The 14596-nt window shown below is 35.5% G+C and overlaps 2 protein-coding genes across 3 annotated transcripts in view; both read left to right on the top strand.

Moving 5' to 3' along the window:
• Nucleotides 1-3213: 3213 nt before the first annotated feature.
• Nucleotides 3214-7525, top strand: LOC141586293 (uncharacterized). The gene is made up of 4 exons (XM_074407472.1): nt 3214-3554; nt 3649-3738; nt 6092-6196; nt 7140-7525. Exons 1-3 carry the CDS (start codon nt 3294-3296, stop codon nt 6167-6169), a joined length of 429 nt encoding a protein of 142 aa, XP_074263573.1. The 5' UTR covers nt 3214-3293; the 3' UTR covers nt 6170-6196; nt 7140-7525.
• Nucleotides 7526-13236: 5711 nt separating this feature from the next.
• LOC141586291 (UMP-CMP kinase 3-like) overlaps nt 13237-14596 on the top strand; it is a 3996-nt gene continuing 2636 nt past the window's right edge. For both annotated transcript variants that reach the window (XM_074407466.1, XM_074407467.1), the window contains exon 1: nt 13237-13439. The gene's annotated coding sequence lies outside the window, so the exon portion shown is untranslated. The remainder of the gene's footprint in view (nt 13440-14596) is intronic.

Below are 14596 nucleotides of genomic sequence, written 5' to 3'. Positions count from 1 at the left end.
TGACAATAACTAATGTAGCCATAGCAATAACTTGGGCGAGACTCCTAAGACAATTCATGTATTATACACCCAGTTATATATGTTGTACGGTATAGTATCTGAGCTTTGTGATAAAGTATCTGAGCTTTATGTTAAATAATTTGAGCTTTATTAGAAAGTATTGAACTTCTTATCCATTTACACATTAAAAACATGAACTTTGAATTAGCTCTGGAAAAATACATATAAGCTCGAATTCTTATACCTTGGTTGTACAATGCTTATGATACAACTGGATGTATAATCATATTTGCACTCCCAATAGCCCAAGGTTTAAGGCTCACCAAGAGCGATTTTGTGGAGGTAAAAGGATTTGGGACTATGCTTTTTCGACTTTGAGCCTATCACCTTTAAAAAAAGGTGGTTAACCTGATCTACGTGGTTTGCAGGCTATACTAATTATATCCGGGGGTTTACTCAGTGCGCATCAAATAAAGATATTAGTGATTGCGGTCGTTCCCTCGTCATCCAAAAAAAATGACTTCGATATTGCACATAAGTACTTTACTCATGAATAAAGTTTAGTTTATTGATGTGATAACACTCGTAAGCAAATATATTTACTCCTTTGGCACATCCATTTGTTTACTTTTTTTTCTTTTTAATGTTATTTTAATTAAAATTAAGCAAATGCTGACAAAGAAATACGAGTAACTTTTAATTTTATGATTACTTGATATTATTTAATAAATGTTATTGTCATAATCAAAAAGTTATAATATCCTTCGCTTGTAAAATATTGAAGTAACTATATATATTTGCTCTTTTTCTGTTTTGTTTGGACTTCTCCTTTGTAAAATGATTTTTCAGAAAATTTACTACTGTGAGAGAAATTAATTTCAAACTAGTGTAGATCCCGTTCTAAAGCACGGAATTTTCGAGAAATATGACAATATAACAATGTAAAATACGTTGGTAAAATATATTTTTGTACAAATATTCACAAATAAGAATTACATAAAGTAGGCAAACATTTGTATGGATTATAGAATGAGCAAAAATGTTAAGCCCAATAATTAAGAATAACTACCAAACATGTTTAGCCCAATATATAGTGGAAAAAATTTGAGCGGGAAAATTTCTAGATTCGCCTATTCATTTAGTAAATAGAGGATGATATAAACACAAGTAGACATGGCCCACCGTATAACCTGGCCCAGTTACCCCATGCACTTGGGTTAATGTTTCTGCGGCCCGACCCATGCAACCCCGTCAAACTTTTGGCTCGGTTAGGCCCAAAATGTTGGGCTCGGCCCAACTAAACAAGCCAAAACTAAAAAGTAGTAAATAGGTATAACGACCCGGGTTAGGGCAAGCCTGAGCCCTCTAACCGGCTCGTGAAGCCTACCCTTTTAGATGGACTCGATCGGGCCTGCCTTGGATGGACTGGCTCGTCCCTACCCAGGCTCGTGGCCAGGTCTAGTACAAAGTGTACAAGTAGTACAACACTATAATAATTTGGGGGATTGGGTATAGTTTCAGCTAGACAAGCTAATGCAGCATTCATAACTAAGAGAAATATATGGTCACGAGTTTATGGTCACGAGTTCTTCAAGCTATATATTGCAACAATAGGTGTGATATAGATATGTTTCAGCCTAAGAGAAATATGTCGAATGTGTGGGCAGGAATATCGTCTCAAGTTAAAACTATTGTGCGGGGTACTGCTACTGCCGTGGGCAATGGAAGATGGACCCTCTTCTGGGATCACTCTTGAGTGGACGGCATATGTTTGTCCGGCCATATTTTAGGCTTTTAGCTTCTATTCCAGATGATTCTCTCGAAGCAACAGTTAGTGACATGTGGTGTGAGAGTAATGGGTGGAAATGGGATCAATTTGCTGATTTACTACCGCAATTTATACTTCAATAAATCGCATCTATATCTCTCATTCATGACCCAGCTTTGGAAGATACACTTTATTGGCAAGGGACATGTTCTGGTAAATTTTCTCTCAAGTCGGCTTTAGGTTATTTACATGAAAACAACACTTCACAGGAGCCCAAAACACCATTATGACGCACCATTTGGAGAATCCCGGTTCAACAGCGCGTTCGTATGTATGTTTCTTTGGCTTGGAGCACATAATCGTCTGATGGTTAATGTTAATCAGGTTAAGCGAAATATGGGTGATAACCTTCTTTGCCCACGGTGTAATGAGGAAGAAGAAACTACCGCGCACCTTCTTCGATCTTGCCAGGTATCACGGCATATTTGGCTTCTTATTGGTATTAATCCTTTTAATAATTTCTTCTATAATACCCCTTTTTCCGAATGGCTAACCAAATGTGTGAGCAACGAAGTGGAAGTGTCCGTGTTGGATTGCCCTATTTACTTCGCCGTAACTTGTTGGTGGATATGGAAATGGCGTAATAATATTGTGTTTGGACGGGATAATGAAAACCCGAGTCAGCCTCATATGTTCTTAATCCAGTAGTTCGAAAATACGTAGAAAGCTTTTGATAATTTTGATATCCTAATACCTCCGCCTAGACCTTCGCATGTCGAGATTTTTGTTCGATGGAATCCCCCACCTCACGGTTTGATTTTACTAAATACTAATGGAGCGTCAAAGGGTAACCCAAGGCAAGCAGGAGGTGGTGGTATTTTTCGTGATGAGACGGGCAACTTTGTTTCAGCTGTCACTTTTCGTGCGGAATTTGTATGTCAATGAAGGCAGAGTTACTTGCGCTACTTGCCGGGTTGGAAAAAGCTAAATCGATGCATGTTTCGAGACTATTAGTTAATATGGATAATTCTCCATGTGTGAAGCTAATGAAGATCAATTGGTGAGTAATAACTTGAAGTTCATAGTTAAAAGATGCAAGGAAATAATCTGTCGCACTTCTTGGACGGTGAAGTTGGAGCATGTTTATCGAGAAGCTAAAGGCAGCGGATTTATTAGCCAACCGAGGAATTAATTCAAGCACGATCCCCTACATATATAGATGTTCCTTTTAATGAGCTACGTCCCATCCATTGGAAGGACATATTTGGGGTGACTATTTCCCGTGTATAGCTAGAAGTTAATTTTTCGGGGCTTTGCCCCTCTCTAGCACCCAAAAAAAAAATATTGGGCCGTCGAAATTACTCTTACCGTCCAGTAAATTCACATTTTGAGCCCCAAAATTCCAAATTTAGAAGCCCATATGAAGTGTACCAATTTTATTGGGTGGGTACCTTGGTCCAATCCTTCTTCAATAAACTCTTCCATCCCAAAAACGAAACTCAGAAATCAACACAGAAAACTATCAATGGCGACAATTTTGAATCACAGACCATTATCACTATCATTACTCAAAATTCAAGCTCATTCTCAAAAATGGCGTCTACCTTCATTATCACCATCGTCATCATCTCTTAAACTCAATTGTTTCTCTTTATCATCTTCAACTGAAAAACCCAGAAAATTGATCTTATATTCAAAGCCTGGTTGCTGTTTATGCGATGGTCTCAAAGAAAAACTCAATGCCGCTTTTGATTCTTCTACGTCTCTGAATAACGTTGAACTTCAGGTTATTTTTTGAGTACTTTTTCTGGGTTTGTTTTATTAATTGCATTTGAATTTGGGAATTTTATGGTTGATTGATTTGGGTTTGATGAAATTAGGTTAGGGATATTACGACGAATTCGGATTGGGAAAAGGCGTACCAGTATGAGATTCCTGTTCTTGCTAAATTGTGTGATGATGGTACTGAGGTTAGTAATCTTCAGAATTTTCCTTTTGGAAGGATGATTGTTGAATTATTGGACTCATACCGAAACGGTTTCGAATAGTATTCATGTTAGCCAATTCCAAATCATTTTGGGACCAAGGCGCTGTGGACTTGGTCCCATTTTAGGCTAACTGAAAAGGTAGCTGAAACCTAAAAGATAGCTGAAAATTGAAAAGATAACTGAAATCTGAAAAGATAACTGATAAGTTAAATTAAAAACTGATAAGTTAGCTGATTATATAAGAAAATATTTGGCAAATTAACTGAAAAGGTAACTGATTTTGATGAAATGACGTAAAAGGATGTGATAATTATTTAATAGTATAGATTTAAAGGGTAAAAACGAAAAATCAAACCAAATTAGGTACCTGAAATCTCAAATGCTACTGGCATTTCATTTCAGATAGCTTATTTGGTTAAATAAGTTACTTGCCAAATGCTTACAAAAAAATAAGGTACCTGAATTTTTGGTCAAATAAGCTACTTTGACCAAATCAAGTACCTGAAATGCCTTGCCAAACAGAGCCTTAGGAGTTTATGAATTATACTCCCTCCATCCAGGTCATTTGTTTACCTTTGGTTTTGCTACAAAGACAAATGAAAGAGGAGTGGACCAATTAGTGGATGACAAGTGGACCAATTTGAGTGTGGAGGATCAAGTTACCGATCAAAGGCATTCCTAAAATAGATAGGTAAACAATTGACTGACACACCCCGAAATAGAATAGGTAAACAATTGACTGGGACAGTAGTAATTGATGGAATGAACGAAGTGGTATCTTGTTTGGGAGAGGAGAAAACACCAGTAGAAATTCATGGCAATTTCAAGTACAATTGATGGAACTAATAATGTGGTATCTTGTTTGCTAGATGAGAAATCCCCAAAGTAGGAATTCATAGCAATTTTAAATTACTCGCTTTAAAGTTGTTTACTTGGCCCCTAGGTTAGTGGCAACTCCGGCGCAGTCTCTTGAAAGATTGGCCTCATAGTAGCTTATGAATCTCATCTAGTGATAGCATTAACTGAGGCGCATAAGCTATTATAAGATAGTAGAACGGTCACTTTTGAGATAGCTATAGTGAACCGAACGACTGTTGAGTAGTAGTGGTGTTGTGTTTGTAATACTAGCTAGCATTTTGTATTGCTTAAGGATAACATCACGATTCCTAGGGGGTTACTAACTTGTCCCTCTTGGTCGGAGTAAATATTGAATGTGGATCATGTAGGTTTCTGGAAGAGCATGTGAATTGTGATGATCAAGTCTTAGTTCAATTGGTTCTTCAAATGTACTAGTTAGTTAAACAATCCATTAAGACCGCTCCCAGGATTACCCTCTCTTTCTTAGTACATAACTCTGTCTTTCACAAACTCCATTTTTATTTTTTTGACATTTTCACAACTACTTCTTATTATAGTGAGCAGCGGAAGTACATTGTTTGGAACTTGACCCTTCTCACTGACCTTTCTTGCCAAATTACAATGTCTGTAAGTGGTTAATGGTGCCTATATTTTTAATCATTTATAATCGATTCTCATTGCCTATAAGTCACAAAATAGTGGTTATGATAACGACAGTGCTCAAGTCTAGTCATAACATAAAACTGAATGTTATGAAGTTGCATCTTCACATTAAAATGACTTTGGATGGTTAAATATCAATTTATACCCGTTGAGGTTTCTGTAATTCTGAGCATGGTTTAACAGCTGCACAAAATTCTCCTTGTAATAAGGCACATTATTTGAATTTGAGCTTTTTGTAGGAGGATTATGAAATTCTCATTAGAGAGAACGCGGTAAAGGATTTATGGGAAATAACTTCAGCAGCAGTACTCATTTATACAGCTGATAAGTGAAGTGTTGATTAGGCATCCTGTAAAGCATTCCAGTATTAACCTATCGTAAATTCATAATACAAACACATTACACATCTATATTTATCTATTTTCTGAATTTTCCTCTCTCCAAAATCTATGACAGCCTTGAAGAATAAGTATCTTTACTCGATTGAACTTTTACTACTAGCGTCCTTGTGCTTGATTAGAGTTTAAAGTACAAAAATGGTACTCCGTATAATTAGCAGTCTTAGTACCATATGATTAATGAACTTTGACGCGAGCTGTCAAGTTGTCAGCGTTACATAGTCTCTGTATACTTTACATGTTGTCCATTATCCCTCATCTTTATAATTGAAATTACTTTCCGGGGTAGATTTGATACATACGGAGCACTACATCTATATTATCAGACAAAGTTGTGTGTTAAGACTTCTCAATTGAGAAAGATGTCTTCTATATGTATGTGGAAATTTCAGTAATATGCGTTGTTGCTCCTTCAGGAAATCCTCCCTAGATTGTCTCCCCGCCTTGGTGTTGAGCTCATCCAGAAAAAAATAGCAGATGTTTTCAGACAGTAAAAAGTTGAGCATCGAAACAAGCTCTAGGTAGGTTTTGTACTCTGAATTTTATCTCTTCTCTATTTCTCTCTTTATTTTTCTTTAGTTGATGTATTTGGTCATTTTGGGACTATACCTTGTTTCTGTTAAGTTTTCTTCTGTAATTCGGAAATGTGCTTAATTCCTTATGGCCTTTTTAAGCCTTATAATAAATCTAGTCTAAAAGTTTATGACAATCAATCATTCAAAGAGTCTTTTTTTTTTTGTTTGGTAACGAGGGAACCCGCAGCCGCTACCTTCGGTGCGCACTGGGTAAACCCGCGGATGTACGTGATAGCCTGCAAACCACGTATACCAGGTAAACCACCCGAGGGTGACAGGCTCGAAGTCTATTAGGCATGGACTCGGGCCAAGAATGATCCACAAGATTTTGCTCTTGGGGAGGCTTGAACCTGAGTCTCCTGAGAATTTCACCCAAGTTTTAACCACTAGACTCCACCCTTGCGGGCTTCAAAGAGAGTCTTACTTTACATTAGAATCAAACAAACTTACATTCAGAGCTAAAAAGAACATTTGTAGTTGAAATTTGTAACCAACCAGAAAAGGACAACTTTTTTATTAAAAGTTAAATTCGTATTCCCTGGTTTATTAGATGTTCATGACGGTAAGGTTGCAACATTTGTTCGTATCCTCTTTTCGAATTCTGCTTTAAAAATCAATTGAAATAAGAATGTCTGTGGTGGCGTTCCCTGGTTTATTATTCTCCGTGGTGGTTCAGATGGTTAAGTTATCGTGAGACTTGAGAGGCGTGCCGCGTGTGTGCCAGTATGTGCCCAAGATACATGAAGACGCCTCTAATGTCTTTGTTTGAATCGTAATTAGCCCAGTAACTGGTGCATACGAGTCTAATGTTCTTTTGACGATGATGAAGTTATCAAACTGTTGTCTGGTGAACTATGCTGACACAAATCATGCATTTTCCTTTCTTCAGAAAGCTGTAGCAGAGCATGAAGCTGTTGTTTCGTTGGGGTTGATCCCTATTTAAGCGTTATGGACGAAGTCAATCTGTAATTCTGCCCATTAAGCATTTTCCAGGTTTATCCACTCAAACTAGACTGAAGCCTCCTATAACCAAAGAGGAAGGCTTTTTTTTGTGGGTGTAAGCGGAGTTCATGGCCTCTCGGACGCATACCATGAAGTTTATTCGTTTTTTTTTTTTGGTGTGCGTGTCTAAGGGAACCACAAAGGCAGTATAATAGAGGGATTTGAAATTATGCCATGTCCTATGGTCGTATACCTACAACCTAATACTACGCTCATAGTCATTTTCTACATTCTTGTTATATGGGTGTTTTAAGTCATTTATTTACGTTTCCGTTTCCGTTTTAATCGTGTGCGATTTTCTAATCTTTTTTCATTTGCAGATTTGCTTATTCTCTTTCTCTAGGTCTAAAAAATATTCCTTCTCTGAGTTCTCTCTTCTTCATGTCTTTGTGTTCAAAAGTAAATGTGATCAATTGCTGGTTGGGCCGGGCTCACGTTAATTTTTCGGCCCCTGGACAACCGGGTTAGCTGGTTTGGGACGGGTTAGTAGACTGGGCCTTTGTAATTTTCTTAAAACGTTTTGCCCGTTCCCTCTTATTTTGCGGGTCGGATGGGCCGGATTAATAAACGGGACGACCCATGATTGCATGAACAACACTAGTCAAAAGCTAGGTAGCACTAAAAGTCTAAAACGGACACGGACATGTTACACGGCATCCAAGGAAATTCAAGACACGGAACACGTTATTTAAATTTAATAATATATATTATAGTTATAAATAACGTATGATTTTATTTTTGTAAATGTATTTGATATTAAATTTAAATAATTGAATGTAAAATTTGACTTTGATATTTCAGCCTCATTTCCTACCCAAACTCATCTTCTAATCAATCTCTTTCAGTCTTTCGACATCTCATTCCTCGCTGTAGGAATCCGAAACGGTGTCGAATATAGGACGGCTGGTTAGGAGGAGTGTCCGTACTACCTATTTTAAAAGTATACGTAAAGAAATGGCTTAAACACTCATAAATACTGCCTGAAAAATGTAATGAGATTGTCGGAGATTTCTCAATTTTCACATCATGAGGAAACTACAAGGAAGAATACAATTAGTAGATTATACCACCAGTTGTATACGGTTGTATGGTGTAGAATCCGAGCTGTGTACTAAAGTTTTCGAGTTTTATTAAAAAGAATCTGAGCTATACTTTAAAGTTTTTGAACTCACACACTTAAACATAAAAAAATAAACTTTTACAAAACTCGATAAAATTGCATATAAGCTCGGATTAATGTATATGGTTGTACAATGCTTATTATACAACCAGTTGTATAGTAATATTTGTGGGAAGAATAGGAGTCGGCAAAAAAAAAAAAAAAAAAAAAAAGCGCGGTTTTTAATTTTCATAGGTCCCTCCTTACTATTTGGCCCTGTTTTTTTTATCTATCTAAACTCAACTAAACTGAGTTTATAGGATTTGATCTGAACTAAACTTATACAATTTGAACTGAACTTATAGGATCTGAACTGAACTGAACTGAACTAAATTTATAGGATCTGAAGTAAACTTAATTTAAGTGACGTATAAGATCTGAATTGAACTTATAGGATCTGAACTGAACTGAACTTATATGATCTGAGCTAGGGCTGAGCAAAACCGTATACCCGATACGGTTTTGAAAACCGTATCGTGTATACGGTTTTTAAATTCACAATTTTGTCGATACGGATCTGACCCGGTTTAACCGTATATCCGGTTTTCGTATACCCGGTTTTTCCGTATATCCGGATTTCGTATACCCGGATACGGATTTCAGCTATTTGTTGTTTAATTTATTACATACGCGATAAAACCGGTACACCCTAACTTAAATTTAATAATAGGTTACGTATTAAAATAATCAAAATTTCAATATTCATTATACAAATGTATTAGGGAAAAAGAAAGTGGACAAGTTAAAAGTGATTTTGCTTAAATTATTTAGTTTTTGTAATATATTTTTGGTTTTTTTTTTTTTCAAAATTCGTATCAGAAACCGTATACCCGGTTTTGTTTTTGCCCAACTCGGATACGATACGGTTTTTTAAAAACCGTATCGTTTATACGGAAATCCGTATCGTATATACGAAAATTCGTTTAATTGAAACCGTATACCGTATCGTATCCGTATATTAAAACCGTTTCATATATTTTTGCTCACCCCTAATCTGAGCTGAACTGAAATTATAGGATCTGAACTGAATTGAACTAAACTGAACTGAATTGCAATGAACTTATAGGATCTGAATTGAACTTAAATTAAGTGACTTTAAATCCAAAATAAATAGCCTTAACCTTTTGCAATAAGTCTCTCTTAAGACGAAAAACGGGTCAAGTAATATTCCACTTGTATGAATAAGAATATAAGATAGAAATGAAATGTCAAGAGAATAATAAGATATTTGTTTTATTTATATAAATGGGTCATCATTTAATCGGTCATGCTTCCGTTGAGAATGTGTGAACCTCTGTGGCCATGACGTTGCCGTATTACTCTTGTCGGCCTTGGCGTTTTGGTTTGGTCGGCATAAACTGTTTTTGTACACACCAACTCAAATCACAATTTTGTGAAACGTAAGAACCGAACCAAAACCATTGCTTCACGAGCATTAAGTGAAATCATTTGTTGAACTTGCAGTATTGGACTGGATAGAAAATCACGTGATTGCTTCTTCTTATGGAGACAAACAATCAAATGCTAAAGCTGTTGTCTTTGACTTTCCTTTCGTAAGTCTCTTTTAAGATCGATATGTGAGCTACATCGAAGTAAGGTAGCACTTGTTAGTCGTTACCCCAAATCCTGAAAAAATAGATAAAATTATTGATTTCTGTCAGCCGAAAATTTTGAAAATGCGGTGTTAGAAAAGATACTAAACCATAGAAACTTTTGTTACCTCAGAATTTTGTTTCTGGCTATGCCCCTGCTTAGGATGAGAAAATGTCACCAATTAATGATAATATGATATAAATAAAATTGTCACTTTTTGACAAACATTGATGATAACATTTTGTAGAAACTATTAACATTTTATCGTAAAATGGTTATTTGTCTTAGTTTCAGACTGAAAAGATCGGTTTGAAATAAGAATTTGCCACTTTCCTTTCCACTAAAAGTCTTTAAAACCCACCATCACACGAATTGTTGTATACCTTTTGGAGTGGGCAATCCAAAGAATGTTCACAAGAATTCAAAACATTTATAATAAAAAGTAACCATGTTTTTTAGTCTTATTAGATTCGAGTTGATATGACATCAAATTATCATTATTACCCATTAATAAAAAAAAAAACCACTGCTTCCCAAAAAAAAAAAGGAGAAAATCACAACTCGAATATTCATAGATTATACCCCGCGAAAATAAAAATAATAAAGCCATAGACTCATCCAACAACAATTCTCATATCAATTGGTCTCCCTTGTGACGGGTTACCATTTGTGACGGATATTTTGTGAGATAAAATGGTAACAAAATGGGTTAGTGGAGAAAGGGGACCACATGAATAGTGTTGCAGAGAGAGAAAAAGTGGATACATTGTGAGGTAAAATGGTATCCGTCTTCAGCTTGTGACGGATATGTCATGTCTTCAATGAGAATTTGTGTTCTCATATTTGCAAGTTGGCTTACAATTTTCCCTAATATGCAAATAACTATTCCTCCATTTAACTCCACATTACAACTTTGTTTTTTCACGTTTGTCAACGCGTGTTTTACGCGTTAAATATCTTTAACTACGTATTCGCAAAAATTATAAAAGTTAGATATTCTTAATGTACTCCTAAAGACGAATCAAATAAAATCCCACATAATATATTTTCACTCATGCATCAAAAGAAAATCGAAATTGAGTGTTCACTTGTGAATAATGTACAAAAGAGAAAGTTGTAATGTTTTTTGGTGCATAGAGAAACTTGTAATGTGAAGTTGAATGGAGGGAGTACATTCCTATAATCGTATCCGAATTTAGATTTAGTTGGTCTTGCTTCAGACGGTCTATTTTGGTTTAAGGTAATAAGACGGGATTTTATAATTATTTTATAGTCAAATGTGACCACTATTAGAAAACAAGTTACCAAAAGCGGTAACACTGGATGTACCATAGTTATATTTAACTATAAAATGATTGCATATACCCGTGTAAAACTTCAAACGAAAAGTGGTTGACTGAAAGAAGAACTTGCCATCTACATTATGTACACCTAGGTAGCACGTACACTTCTCTTAATCAACCGTCCCGTGTCCGACACCATGTCGGACACCGACACTTCTCGGACACACGCCGAAACGTGTCGGATGCCTATAAAGCCGTGTTTAACTTTCAACATTTATTTGGGCGCGTGTCCATGGTATTTGGGCTGTGTCCGACGCGTGTCCATAACATTTGGACATCATTTGGGGTGAATAATGTTCTTTAGACGAGAAATGAGCTGTTGAAATAGCTTGATTAAATGATGGGTTTTGATGGGAAATGAAAATGAGTTATAATCATGGATAAGTTTTACCTTTACTTATTTAAATCCCCTATTTACTAAATGAATAGGTGAACTCCAAAATTTTCCCTCCAAAAAGCATCTTTATAAATAAGGAAACTATTGCTAATTTAATTGTATTCACTAAATAAGGTAACTAATAATTATAATGTATTTCATTATATAATTTTTTTCATTAAATATTAAATTTTTCATCAAATTTTATAATTTTCACTAAACACTAAACTATAGTATTTTAATTAAAATATAAATAATATAAAGTTATAAACTACTTTATTAAATCTTTTATTGATGTTATTATTTGAACATGACTTGACTCATACTATGTATAAACAAAATAATAAATCGTTTTGATTACTTTCATGACAAAACAAATGAGAGAATTAATAAATTGGAATCATTAGCTTTGTGGTATAAAAAATAGTTTTTAAAAAATACTGTTCCGGGTGTAATTCCAGAGCAGTTATTTGTTACCACCCGTGCTTGTAGAATGACGTCTTTTGGTTGGATCCTCCTCGCGGTCTCCTGAAACGATGAACAAACTGAGGGCTCGGCTTTGGACCGAGCGAACTCACTCCGACGCTCAAGTCAGTAAATTTAAAGGGATAAGTTGTTGTTACTTGGCGAAGTATGTATTGTAGAGAGATAAGGAAGATATTACCAGATGAATAGTGATTCTTAGGTTAAATTGTCGATCCTTTCCTCAATGAGAGTTGAGGAGTATTTATAGACTTTCACCTTTTGTCGCGTAGTGGCGAGTGGTTACTTGAGTGGAAAGACCGATCTACCCTCGTAGGGGACCCATGGCAGCCGGGCCGGCCCTGTTGACTACTTGCCGATGGGTCTTGGATATGAGTCTGTGGTATGTGTCATTTGGCGAGTTCCATCCGAGACCAGTGACAGTAGATGGGGTCAATTACGGCCAGCTGTCTAAGTCGTTGACTTGCTATGGATATCTTTGACCTTGCTCAATATGTTGACTTGGTCAGCGGTGCAAAATATGCCCCATCAAATACATTTTAGTACGTTACTCAATTCTCTTTGACTAATTTTCAGTTTTAATTTTTTTTCTCGGAAAAATATACAATAACGAGAAAATGATTTGCAGTTCAATTTTACTCGGTTTTCTTGAATAATTTTACAATTCAATTTTTTTCTCATATCAAAATATAATAACATGAAATATGAAAAATTAATGAGATATTAATTTAGCATTATTAAATAATATAAAAGTAAAAACTCTATAAATACCGCGCATTCATTGCGCGGGATCTAAACTAGTTTAATATCAAATACTTTTATAAAATTAAAATCGAATGTTTATAACTACAAAACATATTTTTTATTAGATTTATATAACGTGTCCCATATCCTAAATTTTATGGGATGTCGTGTCACATGTCCGTTTCATGTCCGTGTCTATTTCCGTGTCCGTTTTGGTGGTAGATGACACCTATTCTAAAAGAACAAGTCAAAGATGAAATCAAAATGGACCCAATAGAATTTTCTCTCTCCATATCCTTACAATTTAACAACATTTTATTCTGTCTCCACTCACTATTATAAATACAAATAAAATAATAAAATAATATAAATATATATCCCCTAAAATACCCAACACATCTCTGCAAATCATTTCACTTACATTGGTTGCATCACATAGGTTGTGTGCCACAGTCGTACCAATACCTGTCTCAATATTTCATCACTTGGGTTAGTTTTACTTGTTCCAACTTTTTTTTTTTTTTTTTTTTCTTTGGTAATATTGTCTACTGTAATTTCAAAATTTAATACTCACAATTTGCGGGAGCCATTGATGCACTGGGTAATGGATTGTTGTTGTATTATCTATCTATTGTAATTCCAAAATTTAATTTTGTATGGAGCATTGATCTCAAAGTTATGAACTTTAATCATTAGATCTGTTAATTATTGTATATTTGTGTTATGCCCCCTCCCATTAATCTAAAGTTCGTGTTTTTTTCCAAAATTCTCGTCACATATTTTGAAATATAGGAAGATTGGATTAGGTCCGGTTACGTATTTTGAATTATGGGAATATTGGATTGGATTGGATTAGAGGGAGTATAAACTTTGAGCATGGTTATTATTGTTGAAGAATTGGGTTGTTTGTGGGATTTTAGGAGAGGAAAGATTTGAACTTTTAATATACTCCGCCCGTCTTAATCATTTGTTTACTTTTGATTAAAATACACCTCACAACGAATAAAAAATGGCAAACAGATGATCGAGACAAAGGGAGTAATTAGAGTAGTTTGGAATCGATATGGTCAATAAAGAAAATTATTGAAAGGAATTAAGGTAGGCAACTCATGATTTTTTGTTTTGGTGCCAAATGAGCCACAAAGCCAGTACAATATAGGGGGTGAGATTCGGAACTAAGACCCATTGGCTGGGATACTTTAATTTTAACCATTAGGCTAAGACATACTCCCTCTGTCCCGGTCATTTGTTGTCCTTTTCCATTTTGGGGTGTCTCAGTCATTTGTTATCCTTTCTATTTTAAGAATGAATTTAATGAGTAATTTGATAATTCATACTCAATTTATTCCACTTGTCATTTAGTAATTGACCCCCTCCCCTTTCCTTGGTCTTTGTGCCAAAACCAAAGGACAACAAATGACCGGGACGGAGGGAGTATTCGGTTTAGGCAACTCATGATCATATTGGGTGTAAACGCTCCTAACGGATTTCGAACTCAGGTCACGAGCACCAATAGTCAATGGTTTCATTAGCTGAGATAGTTGATACCTGCTGGCAGCTCATGGGTTTGCATCCAAAGTTGCTAATTGAGGTTTTTGGAGGGTCTATTATCTTTTTCTGTTTTGTGATTTGTTGCATTATGAGCA

Source organism: Silene latifolia, chromosome 6 (assembly GCF_048544455.1).
Source record: "Silene latifolia isolate original U9 population chromosome 6, ASM4854445v1, whole genome shotgun sequence".
NCBI classification, from domain to species: domain Eukaryota; kingdom Viridiplantae; phylum Streptophyta; class Magnoliopsida; order Caryophyllales; family Caryophyllaceae; genus Silene; species Silene latifolia.
This window is presented reverse-complemented; position numbering and strand designations above follow the sequence as displayed.